We start from the raw sequence: 17,477 nt of genomic DNA, 5'->3' as shown, positions 1-17,477 counted from the left end.
AAAAAGATTTGCATATTTGAGGCATCAACCCTACCACAACATTGAAACACAAGCAAAATAGTCCTTGCTTGTTGTGTTGTCCACAACTTTTTAAGGGTTGATGATATAAAAGATGTTTATGATGAGAATGTAGATACTAGCGATGATGAGGTTGACCTTACACACGTTGATGTACCTAAAGACAATACTCCAAATGCTCACATATCTATCACAATTGAAGCAACATGGTCTAATAATAGGAATACAATTTGGATCGTCCAGGCCCAATCTCAGCCCCCTCTTCAACCCCGATCTCGGCCCAATTTGGTCTTCCTTCTGGACCTAACCTTGGCTCAGCGCCAACCTACCATAGCATCATTGCAATCCCACTGGATATCCGCACGACAGCCCCAAATCTCGTCCACATTAATGGCATATCTCATCCACATTAATAAGGATCTCGTCGCCACTATGCTACCACCATAGGTTGCACGGAAACGAAAAAAGGAAACGTTTCCGATAGGAAACGAAAACGCGAAAACGACATTTTTCTAAAAAAGTAAGAAACGGAAATGCGGGGTAAACTGTAAATTTAAAAAATATATAGATTTTTTTATAAATATAATTTTTAATATAAAAAATAAAAAATTATTTAAATGTAAATAATAAACATAAATTTTATAATGTATTAAAAATATATATAGAGAGAGACATATATATATAATGATAAATATATCTTCACATATATATATCTCTTGCTATTAACTTGCATATACATATATATATATATATACATAAATATACATAAATATATACATATTGTTAATATCTTCTCATCTTCTCAGAGAGTCAAATCTTTAGAGAATCAATCTTTTCATCGCAGTGCGCATTTGGGGAGGGGGAGGGTTCAGATGGAAGAAGAAATGGCCGGGTAGCTTGCTGGAAGAAGAAGAAGTAGCTGCCCAGCTCGCTGGAAATGCGTTTCCGACTATGTTTTATAAATTCAGAAACGGCCTCAGAAACGGCCCAAAATGTTTCAATAATTACACAAACGGCCCGAAAAACGTTTCGGGCCGTTTTTCCCGTTTTCGAAATGGGAAATGGTTCGGAAACGCCGAAACGGCGCCTCCAAGCCGTTTCCGTGCTTCACAGCTACCACCTAGGAACCTCCATCGGCGTTGGATAGCCAGTCCTATCACCTGCAAACGCAAGACTCATGCATGCAGGAGGATATCTCCTCCTTCTATATCAACTAACTCTCTTCAGAATTAATGTGTGTTTTGATCTCTGACTTACTGATACACTGCCTCACTTTACTTTCTTACTTAATTGACCGTCGGAGTGCTTGCATGTGCCAGTCGCCCCCCAGACGGACTCATCACCAGAGCCCGCATCCCGCCTCCGATTGTCCTCATTTGGTCAGGAAGGAACATCTGGAGCCCACTGTGGGGCTCGGTAAAACTTACCTACCCCATAAGCTCACCAACAGCCTTTCGAACTAACCTCTCCGCCACCACGCCATGGCACGAGCCGAAAACACATATGTCCAAAGGTCAAGGGACGACCACCACCGCCTAAATCCCTGCACCCTTTCTTACATTGACCCGCCCCCAGCCAGTTAGATAACTGAGATTGTTGACACTATTACTAGAGGTTTCACCAATGGAGTGCCGAGCTCGACACAAGGTCAATACCCTCATGCGGTCATGACGATAAACGATGCTAAGAAGAAACTAAGAAGAATGGCCCGACACCTCATGATCTGCTTCACAGATAAAGATCTCGATTTCGGTACCCCATGGTAATTTCGGTTATTGTCACGGATTTTTTGATAAAGAGGGTTTCGGTGGACCAAGGCAGCTCAGCTGCCCTACTATACCTATCTACCATGAGAAGAATGAGCATCTCCAAATGAAAGTTGGAACCCTTTAATGAAAGCTTGATTGGATTCTCAGGTGAGCAGGTAAGTGTTAAGGGTTACATAGACCTGCCAACCTCATTTGGGATGGCTCCGCTGGTCAAAACCATCACTATCCGGTACCTAGTGGTGGATTGGCACCGTACAATGCGCTCCTAGGCCGACCATCTCTCAACGCTTTGGGCGCAGTAATGTCCACCTCCCATCTATCCATGAAGTTTTCGATATCTAACACCGATGTCGAGGTCATCCACTCTAACCAAAAGAAGGCCTGAAAATGTTACCACGACAGCCTCAACACCCGGGGTGGCGAGCCTAGCGAGGACGGGAAGAAAGCTGACGCCTTTGGTAGTAACCAGGCGGCGGGCGTCGACAGCTAAGACTCACAGCACCGTGTGCATATGGTCGAGTTAGACCCACGAATGGAATTTTTGGACCGACGACCCCAACCTATAGAAGAGCTCTACCCTGTGAGCTTGGGTCCTCGCTCAGAGCAAATCGTCTGTATAGGCTCCACGTTATCAAACGAGCTGAAGAAAAGGCTTATTAGCTTACTTCGGTAGAATGCCGATCTCTTTGCTTGGACTCCAGCCGATATGCCCGGGATAGATCCACTTGTCATCTACCACAAGCTGGCACTAGATCCAAAGACCAGACCGGTCGCCTAGAGGAAAAGAATACTAGGAGAAGAGAGGCGGCGCACAGCCACCGAGGAAACAACCAAGCTCCTAAAGGCCGGGTTCATTAGAGAGGTCCCATATACAACATGGCTCACCAACGTGGTCATGGTGAAAAAATCCTCAAGAAAGTGGAGAATGTGTGTCGACTTCACTGACCTAAATAAAACATGCCCAAAGGATTCATACCCGCTACCCAACATCGACCGCCTTGTGGATGCAGCCTCTAAGTATAGGTACTTAAGTTTCATGTACGCCTATTCTGGTTACAATCAGATTCAGATGCACCCCAAAGACGAAGAAAAAATAGCATCATCACGGAGAATGCCAACTTCTGTTGTTAGGTCATGCCATTCGGGCTAAAAAATGCAGGCGCAACATACCAGTGACTGATGAATAAAGTATTTGCCAAGCAGATTGGCCGGAACATCAAAGTTTATGTAGATGACATGGTAGCCAAGACTTCATAAAAACAGGACCACTGCTCGGACCTAACCGAAATCTTTGCACAACTCCGGTGGCACAGTAGGAGGCTTAACCCTGACAAATGCGTCTTCGAAGTGTAAGTTGGTAAGCTTCTGGGATTCATGCTAACCAGCCGAGGAATTAAAGCCAACCTAGACAAATGCGAAGCCATCCTCGCAATGCGTAGTCCTGCCAACTTGAAGGAGGTCCAACAGCTAACATGCCGAATAACAACTTTGTCCTGCTTTCTTCCGAAGTCGGCCAACCAGGAAAAGCCCTTCTTCAAATGCCTAAAAAAGTCAACCGAGTTTCAGTGGACAGAAGAATGCAAAACCGCTTTTCAGGAACTAAAAGCTTTCTTAGCACCCCCAATCCTTTCAAGACCGGAGCCCAAAGAGGAACTCTCACTCTACCTCTCTGTCACCGTTAACGCCCTCAATGTGGTACTAGTCAGGGAGGAAGGCAAAACGCAGCGACCAATATACTTCATTAGCAAAACTTTTCAAGGGGCTGAACTGCGATACCAAAAGATCAAAAAGCTAGCACTAGCACTGGTAACGGCGGCCCGAAAGCTCAGGCCATATTTCTAGACCGATCAGCCGATTCAGTAAATACTATAGAAGCCGGAGCTTTCGGGGAGAATGATCGCATGGTCAGTTGAGCTTTCCGAATTCGACATACAATACCAACCACAAAAGCAAATCAAATCCCGCATACTCTCTAATTTCTGTGCCGAACTCTTCCCTCCTAGGCTCAACCTGGAACCTAACCCCTGGGTACTATTTGTCGATGGAGCCTCTAACATAAAAGGAAGCGGGGCTGGGGTCATCCTGGAAGGACCCAACGGCCTGATTCTCGAACAATCACTCTGTTTCAACTTCAAGGCAACCAACAACCAAGTAGAATATGAGGCCTTCATAGCCAATTTAAGCCTAGCAAAAGAAATCAGAGCATCTCGGTTAATCGCTAAGAACGACTCCCAACTCGTAACTAACCAGGTCAAAAGCGAATTCCAGACGAAAGAGCCATAGTTTGGCCGATACCTCCACAAGGTTAGAACCCTAGCTGAATCTTTTGACTATTTCAAAATTGAATATATTCCCAGGGAACAAAATGCACGAGCAGATCTACTCTCAAAGCTTGCCAACACTAAGAAATCTGGAAACAAGCAGTCAGTCATACAGGAGGCCTTGGATTTACCCACCGTCGACCTTCCAGACGTACAAACGATAGAAGTAGCACCCGAATTTTGAGGAACTCCTATCATCCGATTCCTTCAGCACGGGACGCTTCCTGCAGATGTTGAAGAAGCCAAGAGGCTCAAAAGAACAACTTGTTACTTCACCCTGCTCGAGAATCAGCTATATCGAAGGGGTTACTCCTTGCCACTTCTCAAATGTGTTAACCTTGACCAGTCCATCGACATCATGACCGAGATACATGAAGAAGTATGTGGAGGCCATCTCGGCGGGCGATCCCTGGCAACAAAAATACTAGGAGCCGGATACTATTGGCCAACAATACGGAACGACTGTTTGGACTATGTGAAACATTGTGACAAGTGTCAAAATTTTGCAAACACGCATCATTCCCCCCCGGAAGAGCTCCACAACCTCGGTAGCCCTTGATTGTTTTACAAATAGGGGATAGACATCCTCATACCCTTTCCAAACGCAACACTATTTAAGTATAAAAACATGTTAATCGGCACTATTTAATTAAAAATTGGGTTTGTCGAATACTTGCATAAAAAGTAAAATATAAAAAAAAATTAAAGATATAAGGTTTGGGGAATCGTGGATTTCCCGATTGCCGCATTGAAACCTCCGAACTTAAACCCGTTGCAAAACTGAAAATCCAAATTCATTGCTTGAAAATTTCGATGAGACGAGATAACTCTGGCAACAAACAAACAGCAGGCGATAGAGCGAAGAAGATGACGACAAATAGAGAAGGCAATGTGTGGGTTGTGGTTGTGCATGAGGTATGAAATATGTGGGAGAGGTTAATTTTGAAATATAGGTGGCTGGGAAGAGTAATAAAAGTGGTTGTTAAGAGTAATTATAATTTTTTTTTTAAGAAGAACAAAAATTTGGCAATTTCTCTTTCCTTAAAACAAAATTACATTTTTACCCTCGTGAAGAGATTATGCATTTTTCACCCTCAGATGCCAAAAGCATGCATGGGAGAGTGAGGATAACAAGACAGCAGGAGAAGCTAAAGCTATAGCAACACCATGAATATGAATATGATTGCTACATTTTAACAGATTTAGCAGCAAATTAAGCCAAATGCAAACGACCAGTTCCAGCCCATTGAAAATATCTCAAAATCCGATTCCATTTATCAGCATTGAAAGAGAAAGAGCAAATCAAGAACAGCGATTCAACCGTGATTATGTAAGAAGAAGAAGAAGAAGAAGAAAAGTAGTATCATGTCACTGTAACAAAGCTATTTCCTACAATATCAGGTGCAGGAGAAGCTATTTTATCAAGGAAAGTCAAAATTCAAGCAGAGGTGACTCTGAACTTGATCGCAGGCTCATGATCTCTTTGATGTAATCTGGAATGGGGTGGCCTCAGAAACCGATTAGATTGACAGGATTTGGATCATGAGGGAGCATAACAGGTGATGTTGGGTTAGAAAGGCGAGTATCAATGGTGTAGATCATGGCAGCCGTCTTCTGAATCTTCTGGTGGTTCCCTGGTAGGTTCGGACCAGTAAGCCGACTCCTATCCCTATTCCAAGGCAAATGCTGAGGCTGATTCCTACACCTACCCTGACACCGGCGTTGAACCATGACAGTTCCCCATCTTCACCTTCTAAATACGCTGCAGCACAAGGATGGTTGTAGTCTTCAGTTTCTGGCTTGTAGTTTGGGTACCCTGATACCTGAAAATAGTACAACAGCAAATGAAGCAGGAAATTTGATGCAAAAAGAAACCGAGAAACAGATCAAGAAAAGACACAACTAAAAATGAAGTTATCTGTAATAAGGTTGAAGTGGCCCTTATTGAAAATAAGATGTGTGAAACTCAATTAAGATGGTTTGGTCATGTGAAAATAAAACCAATAGTCTCTTGTGAGGAAGCTAATAAAATCAAAATATAGGGTCAGCATTAAGGATATGGTTTGTTCTATACAAGCACGGGAATCATCTCCATAGACTCTGACTACCATCTCGAAATTTACAGCCACACTAAGCATAATACAAGTTCCACTAGAAGGTGGAGAAGGAATGTTTTTTCCAAATAGAAGTTTAGGCACATTTTAGACTAGATTAAGATGATCTGGTCATGCAAGGAGAAAACTGATAGAGCTCTTGTGAGGAGAGTGGGTCGAATGGAAGAAGTGTCTTAACAGAAGAGGTAGATGAATACTAAGAAAAACTCAATAGGAAATTCTTATGTGCGATATGAGTTATAAGAGTTGTACAAAAAATCTGACCATCAATAAAGATAATAGGTGAACTAGAATTCATGTAGTTGATGTTCCCACCTAGTGGGATTGTTGTTGTTGCAGAAGTGTTGGCACATTTTCCCTAATATGGTAGAGCTAGTTATGGGGTTTGGCAAGATCCTAATAAAAATTGCAAACATTATGGTTGCATGAAGTGTTAAAATGTTACATTCAAAATAAGCACCTGTAAATTTCTTATGGTTGCATGAAAAATCCCTAAGGGTTTTATGTTAATGCCGTGACAAAGTAATGCGAAGGTGCAAATGCTATTTTCTTGTCAGTTAATTGAAAAATTGGTAATAAATCGGGTTGCAAAGTAAACAAAAACTTCCTAATGACTGAATAAAATAGTGTTAAAAGCTATTAACCACATAAGATGCTGCCATGTGATGTCTGGTTCTAAGTTTTTTAAAAAAAAAAACATAAAAAGGAAAATATTTTTTTACTCTTATAGCTTAGAAACATGTGCCAGCCTCATACTGTACTGAATACCTAGGATGAGATTTCATATGCCTGTCACAGCATCAAGCACTTGGTGCAGTGAAGAGATTGCTGCAGCAGAATGAAGCTTTTGGGCAGCAACTACAGAATACAGATTCAAGGTTAACACCATAGTAAAGTTGCTGATAAACTAGACACTTTTGAAGTTCATTAAAAATTTCAAATTTTTGGATTTGATAAACAGATATTTACCTGTGTGGCAAGACTGGACGGAGCATCTTCCAGGCTTTCAGCAGCCCCATTTTCTGGTCTTGAATTCAGCATCTTCTTCCTCATTTGCTTCTTTTGGAGATTAAGCTGCACAGTCTTAGTTAGGATAATAGGAGTACCAGCAAAGCAACCGGTAACATAAACCTCAATTCTTGGTGAAGCCAGCTCCAGATTCATGTATGGTTTTCCCCTCAGAAACCCAGTATCAGCAACAATGTCTGATTCACAATTCATACTCCAAGTCTGGCTGTGATTCTCTGATTGCCCAATGTAGCCATTTTTAGCACAGAAGTCTAGTACACCCGACAGCAAAAGAACATCCCTATCAAAAACCTCAAACTTCACACTCCCAGAAACCCTTATACTATCAGTACACACAAATGTTACCTCTTCAGATTTCTTATCCAACCGGTCCCTCCTAAGAATTGAAGACACACCATCAGAGTAGATGCTAGTTCTTACACCATTTATTTCAAGAAGAGTGTCATGATTTAGTGGAAAATGTTTCAGCCTAAGATGCTCGGGTGCTGAATCATCTATCTCACAATTTGTAACTCTCAAGTAAAAAACCTTCAAATCAAGCCAAGGCAAGGATACTTTGGCACTCTGTTGGTAGGAGTGCCTTGTCAGGTAGTGGCTGTTCTCTGGTAGTCCATTTCTGTTGACCAATTTGTGAGAATCCTCCATGGTTTGGCTAAGAACCTAATCCTTTTTATCACTGAAATCAATCAGCATTTGTTGAGATGACAATATCTGGAAAATCCTGAAACAAACAGGACTAATATGCGTGAAGGGAAACTGTAAAAATGTGAAGATATAATTGAGACATTGAGACACCAACAAACAAATAAATCAAGAACCCAATTACAATATGCACAATTTGAATTGAAAAGAATTGGACTCCAACTATTATGAATCATCATGAAACTTTGTTTGGTAAGAAAGAAATATCAATTCAGAAGAAACCATTGAGATATTGAATACCAAAAAACAAATAAATCACCAATCCAGTTACAATAGGAGAGAAAATTTTGAATTGAAAAGGGATAGAGTAAGTATTGTGAATATCAGTAAGATGAATCAGTATGAAAACTTCGTTTGGCAAGAAAGAAAAACCCACTGATAGAGAGAGGGAGACGGGAATGGAAAGACTTGGACCTTTTGCCATATTTTGTGGTTGAAATTCAACACAGGCCAGACAGGAAAAGAGCACAGAGATAAGAAGATGAAGTATATAAGTACTATTCCACAGGCAAAGTACAAAATCAGCAAAGAAACTGAAACCCAACAAAACTTAATTGCTCTAAACAGCTGGAAAAAGTGGTCCCTGTCAAGACTGATTTTACCCAAACAGTTCTTGGAAGGAAAGGAAATCAAATTTTCAAATCAGAAAAACAGAATTCCGCAACAGTGAAAATGGCATCAAAGAACGAGCTGGAGAGTGCAGACATTTTTCTTTCTTTTTCCCTTCCCTTCATTTGTGAGCCTGAGTTTCGAACTGACGAGAGATCAAAGCCCAATAGTTGCCATTAGAATTCTGATTAGTGATTACAACGAAGAAGAAAACAATATTAAACATAAAGAAATCGCCGGCATTAGACGACAAATTGTGCACGTCACAGAAACAGACAACGGGCTCTCTTCATTTTCATAAACTTCGCCAAATACAAACAAAAACAAGAACCATTCTCTGCTTACAATATAGTTTAAAACACAGATAATCAAAATGTAAATAAATTCAACTGAGCAGTAAACCGGGCTTCTACCTGCAGCATCCGCCGTCCGATCAATCGAATTCCGCCCGCCGGCGGTCTCCGGGATCGTTTCTGACGCAAAAGAACAAACGCGCCGAGTTAACCACTAAACGTTAATGAGTCGTTACATCACGAAGACAAAAGCAACCCAGTACCTGAAATTTCACGAGCAAAAATGGGTTGTTCTCTGGTTTCTTCGTTCATATGAAATCTTTGTCTCGCCGGGGATGCGTATTCATTCTGTTCATTGGCTTTGTAATGAAATGGATTTCTTAAACAAAGCCAATCAGGCAATCAGTGCGCGTGAATTTGGAAACCATGGTACCAAGTGGGGTCCACTGCAATCTGATATTCCTCGGATCTTATCCCTGGAAGGGAGTTGGATTGGCAAGTCCAATGCATTGGAAAGGATTTTCAATGGAAAATCATATATAAATATATGAAACTTTTTGGTAAATTATACTTTCAGTGTTTAACTTTTGTAATTTGTAATAAAATAATTCTTATATTTTAATTTAATTTATTTTTTATTAAATAATGTTAATAAAAACTAAAATGACACGTATTAGTATAAAGTATAAAATCAATTGATTGCAGAGTTCATATTAATTTTTATATTATGTGATTTTTGAGTTTATATTAATATATATCAAGTTAGTATTTTTTATTAACAAAATTTGATAAAAAAAATTAAAAGAAAAACAAAATTATAATAAAATTTAAAATTTAGTGGTTGTGGTGACAAAAACTAAAATGCAGTGATCAATTTATTATAAAAGTGCAAAAGTTAGGAAATATAAATGTAATTTATCTAATTTTTTAAAATAAAATTTGATATTAAGTACTTTTGTAATTTTTAATCTTTTTAAAAGTGTAATGTAGTGCCCGAATTTTTAAGATAGATTGAAAAATTGAGATCTGTCATTTCCAATAAACAAAAATGGTTGAACGGCAAATTTGTATTAATTTGAGGATATTTTGGGTAATTTACCAAGAAGTTCTATTTAATTTAATTTTCCAAAATATAGGGTCTTAGCACAATTCTTCAAAGATTGCTGCCAAGTTGCGAAGTTCAAAAATTGTAGTTTGTCTCGTTTAATTTGCTAAATTCTAGTTTAACCCTTTGTTTTTTCCATCTACTCTTGGTATATTATACTTAAACCCACTAACATTTGAGCTTTCACTTAAATGTTTGTTGGTATTCAATATCTCAACAAACATTTAAGTATTATATGATATGTTATTTTGCGTAATTATGCAAAATCCCAAAATGTAGTAGATTGCTGGGATTTTGCATATATTTTGCATTGCATATATTTTGCATAATATACCATAAGTATTATATGATATGTTATTTGTAGTAGAGGATGATGATAACGACCAAAAATTGGGTCACTTACATAATTAAGATGGGCAATGATGCATTAGTGGCGAAATTGGATTAGTAATTGGATAAAAGTTTTAGTTGACTTCATATGACTTATGGCTGGGATGAATTGTTGAACTCTTGTGTTTCTTCGTTATTATTTGTGTAATTTTTTAATCTAATGGAATTTTTGTGTGGGACTTTAGGACTCTATGTGATCGAGATCTTACTCTTGGAGATTTAGAATGACCATTTTTGTGCAGCTTTCAGTGCTTATACATTCGATTATGGTAGAGAAGATAAATCGTAAGTTGGGTCTTTGATCCTTACGCAAAGCGATGATCAAACTTATAACCCACCAAATTGACACTGATATATTGTTCATCGGACCACTCGACTTATGTTTTGGGAACTCTTACTCTTGATGACTTGATTGAAATTTTCTACGAATTTTTACTCGTCTTGGTAATATATTAAACACAGCCTGGTGATCTTAAACACAAGGTGAAACAACTATTAAGAGCCTATTTTTGTTTCTTGCGTGCAGGTATGTCAAAGTTGAAATTCAGGCCCGCTTACAATCCATAAACTGAACCCAGCATGGAAATTTTTGGGTAATAAATTGGATTTTTCCAATGGCCCTCTCATATAGGGAAGCTGATGATAGCATCTTATTTTAGGTTGTTTCATTTCTTATCATACCTGTTCCTCTATATTAATTCTCCTGCATTTGGTCAGTTATCATGAAGGCCTAAAGAAATGGGTGGAAATTGGAAATCCTGGCATGTTTAGACCTGAGATGATGGGACATGGCCTTTCCCAGCATTTGGTCAGTTATCATGGGAATGGCCTTTCCCTAACAAAGATCAATTGTCATTATTATTGACAAATTTGTTCTCATTCTTGTTTGTAAATCCTTTAAAACTGATTGAATTGCCATGAATCATGCTGAATCCCGAAGAGGCTTAACATGTTTTAACTAATATAACAAGGCGAGTTCTGGGGTATGCTTCCTAATTAATATTGATATTTACTTTTATTTTGTGAATCAGACCGACCATGACACTCTATGGGATCGATAATATCCGGGATCTTTTTGGTCACAAGGTACATACATATGTGTTCATTTCTTGCAAATACTCACTCTTTCTTAAAATTAGATAGCGGTTGTAATTATAATTGTACTTTTTGGCCTTTGCAGGTTGACCTTAGCCTCATCAAGAAAAACCCTCTATGTCGACTAGGCATAGAGTAGTGTCCAAAATGTTTCTTTCCCTTGTTCACGTTATAAGTGCTTTTGCTTTTGCCCCTTTCTGGGAATGAATTACAAATTGACACCCCCTGTTAGGTGACTAATGCAAGGGAACACCACTTTTTTAAAACAAGGCATTGGCTCTTGTATGTATCTGGACGATCAAATGTCCAGATTAGATTGATATCTACTTTCTGGGTTTTACTTGACGAACAGTCTACAATAGTCCTATGAAAAAGATGGTTCACTTTACTGATCCTCCGGTACCATAGCTAGCTCTGTGCAAGTGACAGGTGAAGAAAGTAAAAGAGAGGAGGGAATTTGGAGTTGGAGAACTTAAATGAATATTATTACTGAATTATTAACTATGGTGATTAGTTTTTTCATAAATTTCATACTCGGAACAGCTTCATCTCCAATGCCATGTCTGAATCTGAATACAGCTCAAACAGGCCAGCAATAAACTACTTTCATCAGTAGAAAGATTTTGCTTATCGGAACTCTTGAAAGAGATGACCAAAACATGTTCTTGTTTTCATTTTTTTTTTTTTTTTTTGCCATTGATGAGAATTCAGAGACATTACCCTTTTAGACACGTAATAATTCACAAATTATGCACGCCAAGTACAAAAAAATTACAGAAATAGGTGTACGTTCGCCTTTTCAAGAGGCTCATTTACTTTCCAAAGCTTCTTATGGTATGTGCCTTGGCATAATCTATCCTTTTAGCCAGCGCATTTCATATATGAACTAAGAAAAGAAAGGCTGGAAAGCAGCACAAACGCGATGCACGTTCACTATTATGAACAGAAACCAAGAGATCATACAACCTTATTTCTTAAAGGTAAACTCTACAATGGTTCAGAACTCTCCTCTGATGTGCTTGACATCATCTGTTCCATTGAAGGCTCAGCTATTCCTGTCTGAATACCAGAGGAAGAATAGTCACTCGTCAAAAAATCTAGTGAAGTCCTCTCTTCCATGGAGTCATTGTCTTCAGAATCTAATGGATCAGCATCTACAACGCCGGATTCAAATCTTTGGCGCCTTTCTACTGCAGCTCGAACCCTCTCATTGAATTGTTCGTCAGTGCCTGGCAGCATGTACCGCAGCTTAAAGTTTATCCGATTATCCACCAGAATCTTGTGCCTGGGAATTATTCGCTCCTCTAGCGAATAGCTGAAGAACCTACAAATAATTCCATTTGGTATTAGAGGTGCAAGATCTACAGAAGCGTTATCCTTCACTTAAACAAGGGAGTAACATTTTGGCAAACTAACACAACCAACACGGTCATTAATTTCACTACGTGAGGTCGGTTACATAAATTTTAGGTTTCTATACATCTCCACTCATTGTCATATCTTCTATAAAGTAGTCATTATACCCTATATCATGTTCTTGGCAAACTGAGAGTGAATTAAATTCTTTGACACACACCTTCAAGATGCAAGAACCCTAGTTAGTTCATCTTCTAAGCCATGCTCTCAACTTAAATGACATCTAACCATACCTTATTTTAAGAAACAAACATTATAGTCTAGAATGGGTGTGCATGTGCGTGTGTGTGTGTGTGTGTGTGTGTGAGAGAGAGAGAGAGAGAGAGAGAGAGAGAGAGAGAGAGAGCAAAATAGTAATACCAGAGAGACTCACCTTGGAAACTCAATGAGATCCTGCAAAGGGCGTACCATAACCCTGCGCAGATACTGGTACTTTGGGCGAAGAACGTCCACGTTGTATCGTAGTAGCATGGGAAAATCAGCAATCATCTTGCCCAATGTGCGGAGAGGAACGCCAAGGGACAGGAAATACTTGACATTACAATCCAGCTTATGTGCAATGCTGCAACCTAAGAGTTCTGGCCCCAAAGCTATCACCTTTCCAATATCCTTCCGAGTGACTCCAGCTTTTGTCAACAAGAAGATGACCTGGCATGGCATTCCAATATCAGTCACCTTATGCTATTATATCTCTTGCAATGTTTAAACATATATAACCTAAGGAAAGTTCTTTTGTCATGCTAAATCCATTACAATCAGCAAAAATCATTACATAATGTGTATTACCAACTATATGTATCGATGTATCATGCCCAGGAAAGCGAAATATATGAAAGCAACTTTCCTTCATAGAGAGAGAGGGGGGAGGGGGCTGTGACAGGAAGGAGACATTTTATTTTATTTTTTAAACAGGTAGGCAACATCAACAGAGATCAGTGGTTTTTGATTGGCCAGTTATACAATGATGCTGATCCTACACTGCATTGCAATTAGTTAAATGACAGCTATATGTGGCTATCCAGTATCAGAAAACTGAGATATTTGCTTGGGGGCAGGTTTCGTGTATCAGAGGTAATGTGCAGAAAAACATATGACAGGATTAGCCATTGTCTGAAATTAGCTACCGGAGAGGTTTATACAACCATGGATGGTTTGTTGAAAATAAAATAACTAATACAAATATTTAGGAGTCTGTACCCAAAAAATATTGCTGCACCCTTTCCATCCCTCTCGCTCTCTCCCAAATCCCAACACCCTCCAAGAGAGAGAGAGAGAGATGTGGATGTTCAACCGAGGTCCAAGACAATTTGCATTTTCATTCAATGACTAACTGAAGATTTCAGTCTGAAACACATAATGAAATTAAAAGTAGGAGTTAAATATGAGAACGATTTTAATGACCAAAAGTTGTTGATAATCCTTGCAGTTCAAGGAGTTGAATAAAGTATGCATAAATGGAAGGAATGAAGAACAAACCACTGGACGGATTTTCTTGTACAGGCTGTATGTCAAAAGTGGAGGAAACTTGACAAGCATGTTGCCAATGGCATCATCTCGAACTCCTATGTCGCGTAAAAATTGTACCTTTACAAGGGAAAAGAATCTGCTTAATGAAAGCTTGACAGCATGGCTGAATGGTATCACAACATAGCATTTCCAGTTTTGTGGAGTATAAATCCATAAGACAAAAATAGGAAAAGTGTAACAAGGTGCACTTTGAAGATGAAAATTCTTGGGTCAATTGGACAAAGTCCAAACCAAGAGCAAAAAGATTCTACAAGGTCATCCTTGTAGCCTTTCAAGATATTTCCAATTGAGAATATACTAACAAAGTTCAATACCTGCCACAAAGTACAAGAAGCGAAAGGATACCTTTGGGACAATGGTGCTATCCAAATCAACACAGAAAACCATCGGTTTGATGGTAAGTATTCTCCTCATACCATCTTTAGAAATCCCTAGGTAGTATAGATACTTGACAAGGGGCTTCCATCTTTCCTCAATGCTGCAACCCATCAATTGTGGCTTGAATGCTAGTAGCCTTCCAACATCTTGATTGGTGAGGCCAAATTCCATGAGATATCCAACCTGACAAACAATACCAGAATGTCTCATATTTTTTTACCTCAAAGATAGCCAGGGATTACTAGTTATTATCATAACAGACCAGTGAAGCCCACCTTAGCAGTAGCCAGGTGGTTTTTTGTTGCTTTGGATCAGAGCTATAGAAAATTATCTATAGTAATTGCTGCACTCCAGGGTGATTATAGAAATGGAAGATATAGTAGTGCAACAATTCCTTGTCTCCATAAATACAGACAAGTAGTAGTAGTAACTACAACATGATACCCATCTCCTTTGCCTTTGTATGCCAGAGATCATCGTCATCAAATTTTGAAGCTGTCAAAAAGATCAATAACTTGGATGAAAAAACTGAACCACTACCTTTTGCTTCATCTCTTCCATAGAGAGGTAGCCTAGCACTTTAGGATAATCAAAAACCATGGTCCCAAAATCTTTATCATTCATACCCATGTCCAAATAGAATTGCACTCGATTTTTCACTTCTTCCATACTATAAGACAACAATTGTGGACATCGGCTTATGACATAGCCCATCCAGTCCCTCCTCACCCCATTCTTTTCTAAATAACCAACAATCTGATCCAATTCTTCTGTATTTCGATCCAAAATATCTTCTCCTGACTTCATCAGTGCAACTCCAATAAATCTCCCGTTCACACGAACTGATTTCAGCCACTCTGCAACATGCCTGATGGAATCAAGATTTCCTCTTGACATGCATATGAGCTTCCCAATTTGAGGATATGACAATGAGTTGTGTTTCAACCACCTACACAATTAAAGTAACCAGAAGGGAACATGTTTCAGTAATCCCTTTTTCCTCCATTGTCATTTATACCAAAGGCAACTAGTTCCAATACTTGGAAAGCACCACACAAGGGAAAATACTCTGATAAATTTTGCGTTTTATATTTTATTTGTGCAAAATTATGGGTTTTGAGTTTGTGATATAGCCCCATCAATGTAAACAACAACTACTACATACCAAACCTTTATCTTACTATATGTGGGATCGATTACTTGAGTTTTATCGTGTTAATCATTTCAATCAATAGCCTTCTTTTGTAATGCCCTTGTAACTAATATTTTTCCTAAATGTCTCTCACTGAGCAACATACCCTCCATCACCAAAAAGAAAACAAATTCGCTTTGTTGATTTGTACCTGATAAGTGAGACAACATTAGAGTCATCTATGACGGCCTTAGCACGAACATTGAAAGACGATTTTGAAAATTCCGGCAATTGCTTCATGGACGCAGCCTTAATCATGACGAAATCGATAAATTCAGGCAACCTAGAAGCCAAATTGGTGTAGTAAGTGATCCCAAACTTGCCCCTCCTCATCGCCTCCTTGAAAATCTCCACCGTCACGCTTCGTCGAATCTCCAGCGCCTTCAGCAGCATCACTTCATCGTCGCCGCCGCCGACCAGTCTCCGGAGCGGCGGCAAGGAAGAGTTCACGTCGACGTCACTTGGGGACTGTACGAAGATAGAGCCCGGAAATTGGGGAGTTCTCTTCCGCACAAGCGACATCTCGAGAAGCTGAACTTTCTCCTCTTCCGACATGGAACAGCCTTCTTCGGGAACGTCGGGGTTCGGCGGTTGGTTTTCGGAGAGGTGGCGGAGGAGGGCCACCGTCGATTTGTCATTGTGTTTTCGGAAGATCCGGTTCTGGATGCGTGAGTCAGAGTCAGGGGCAGTGGCGGTGGTTGTGTTTTCTGGGTTTTTAAGGGTTTCGCGGTCATTGTGAGAATGGGAAGACGTGATGGCCAGGTGGCGGCGGCTGGCGGTGGTAGAGACGTGGAGAACGGCGGCGGAAGCGGGGTGGCGGAGGTGGGAGAGATGAACAGAGAGGTGAGGATGCGGAGACGATAACATACTTCCAGGGAAAGGAAATCCGGGAAGAAAAATCTTTACAGATTTTCTTTATATGTTCTTACAATTATAAATTATTTTTAAATATTTGTATTCAATATAAACTTAATTACTTTTAAGTTGCCTTTATACCTGAAATATAATTTATATTTTTAAAATCTTAATTATAAACAAATAATTTCAAAAAAATTAGTCTCCAAATATGATTTATTTTTTTAAACAAACTTGACCTTTGAATCCTCACAAAAGAAAAATAAAAATAAAAAAGTACCCTTTATTTATTGACCGTTAGCTATTAATTTATAGTTTATCTTTCTCATATTTTTATTCTCTATTTATTTCTCTTCTGTCCGTTTCTCTTTCCAATGCCCGTCTGTTTCGACTGTGTAAACTATTTCAATTAAAACAATTTCACGAGATGTTTTTTATATATAATATTTTGTGCATATATACATCAATCTCATAAAATAAGAAAATATCTTTATGCGCACAATTTGTATCGTAAGTCAAAAGGGTATTTTTGAATTTTTATGAGATTGATGTTACTTTCTTATAATTTTAATCTATACTTCATCGTATATATCAAATACATTAATGTTAAATTTTCAAGAATGTGATTCCCAAAAATGACATTTTCGAGAATCACGTTCAACAG

The 17,477-nt window shown here is 39.1% G+C and overlaps 2 protein-coding genes across 5 annotated transcripts; both read right to left on the bottom strand.

Moving 5' to 3' along the window:
* Window positions 1-5,361: 5,361 nt before the first annotated feature.
* Window positions 5,362-9,283, bottom strand: LOC127800988 (uncharacterized protein At1g01500-like). Of its 4 annotated transcripts, XM_052335724.1 has the most exons (5): window positions 9,119-9,283; window positions 8,976-9,035; window positions 7,192-7,972; window positions 6,991-7,080; window positions 5,783-5,931 (listed from the first exon to the last, which is right to left on the bottom strand). In XM_052335724.1, exons 3-4 carry the CDS (start codon window positions 7,894-7,896, stop codon window positions 7,015-7,017), a joined length of 771 nt encoding a protein of 256 aa, XP_052191684.1. In that variant the 5' UTR covers window positions 7,897-7,972; window positions 8,976-9,035; window positions 9,119-9,283; the 3' UTR covers window positions 5,783-5,931; window positions 6,991-7,014. The 4 variants fall into 4 exon arrangements, with proteins under 4 accessions (XP_052191681.1, XP_052191682.1, XP_052191683.1 ...); XM_052335721.1 differs by lacking the exon at window positions 6,991-7,080 and having other exon boundaries at window positions 5,362-5,931; window positions 9,119-9,274; XM_052335722.1 differs by lacking the exons at window positions 6,991-7,080; window positions 8,976-9,035; window positions 9,119-9,283 and adding an exon at window positions 8,659-8,946 and having other exon boundaries at window positions 5,362-5,931.
* A 2,842-nt stretch (window positions 9,284-12,125) lies between these two features.
* On the bottom strand, window positions 12,126-16,847 carry LOC127802883 (transcription termination factor MTERF2, chloroplastic). Its single transcript, XM_052338963.1, has 6 exons — window positions 16,110-16,847; window positions 15,307-15,715; window positions 14,734-14,949; window positions 14,338-14,445; window positions 13,235-13,509; window positions 12,126-12,769 (listed from the first exon to the last, which is right to left on the bottom strand). Exons 1-6 carry the CDS (start codon window positions 16,823-16,825, stop codon window positions 12,433-12,435), a joined length of 2,061 nt encoding a protein of 686 aa, XP_052194923.1. The 5' UTR covers window positions 16,826-16,847; the 3' UTR covers window positions 12,126-12,432.
* Between the last annotated feature and the right edge of the window lie 630 nt (window positions 16,848-17,477).

This window comes from Diospyros lotus, chromosome 5, assembly GCF_014633365.1.
Source record: "Diospyros lotus cultivar Yz01 chromosome 5, ASM1463336v1, whole genome shotgun sequence".
Taxonomy (NCBI): domain Eukaryota; kingdom Viridiplantae; phylum Streptophyta; class Magnoliopsida; order Ericales; family Ebenaceae; genus Diospyros; species Diospyros lotus.
The sequence above is the reverse complement of the archived record's forward strand: the minus strand, read 5'-3'. Positions and strand labels throughout refer to the sequence as shown.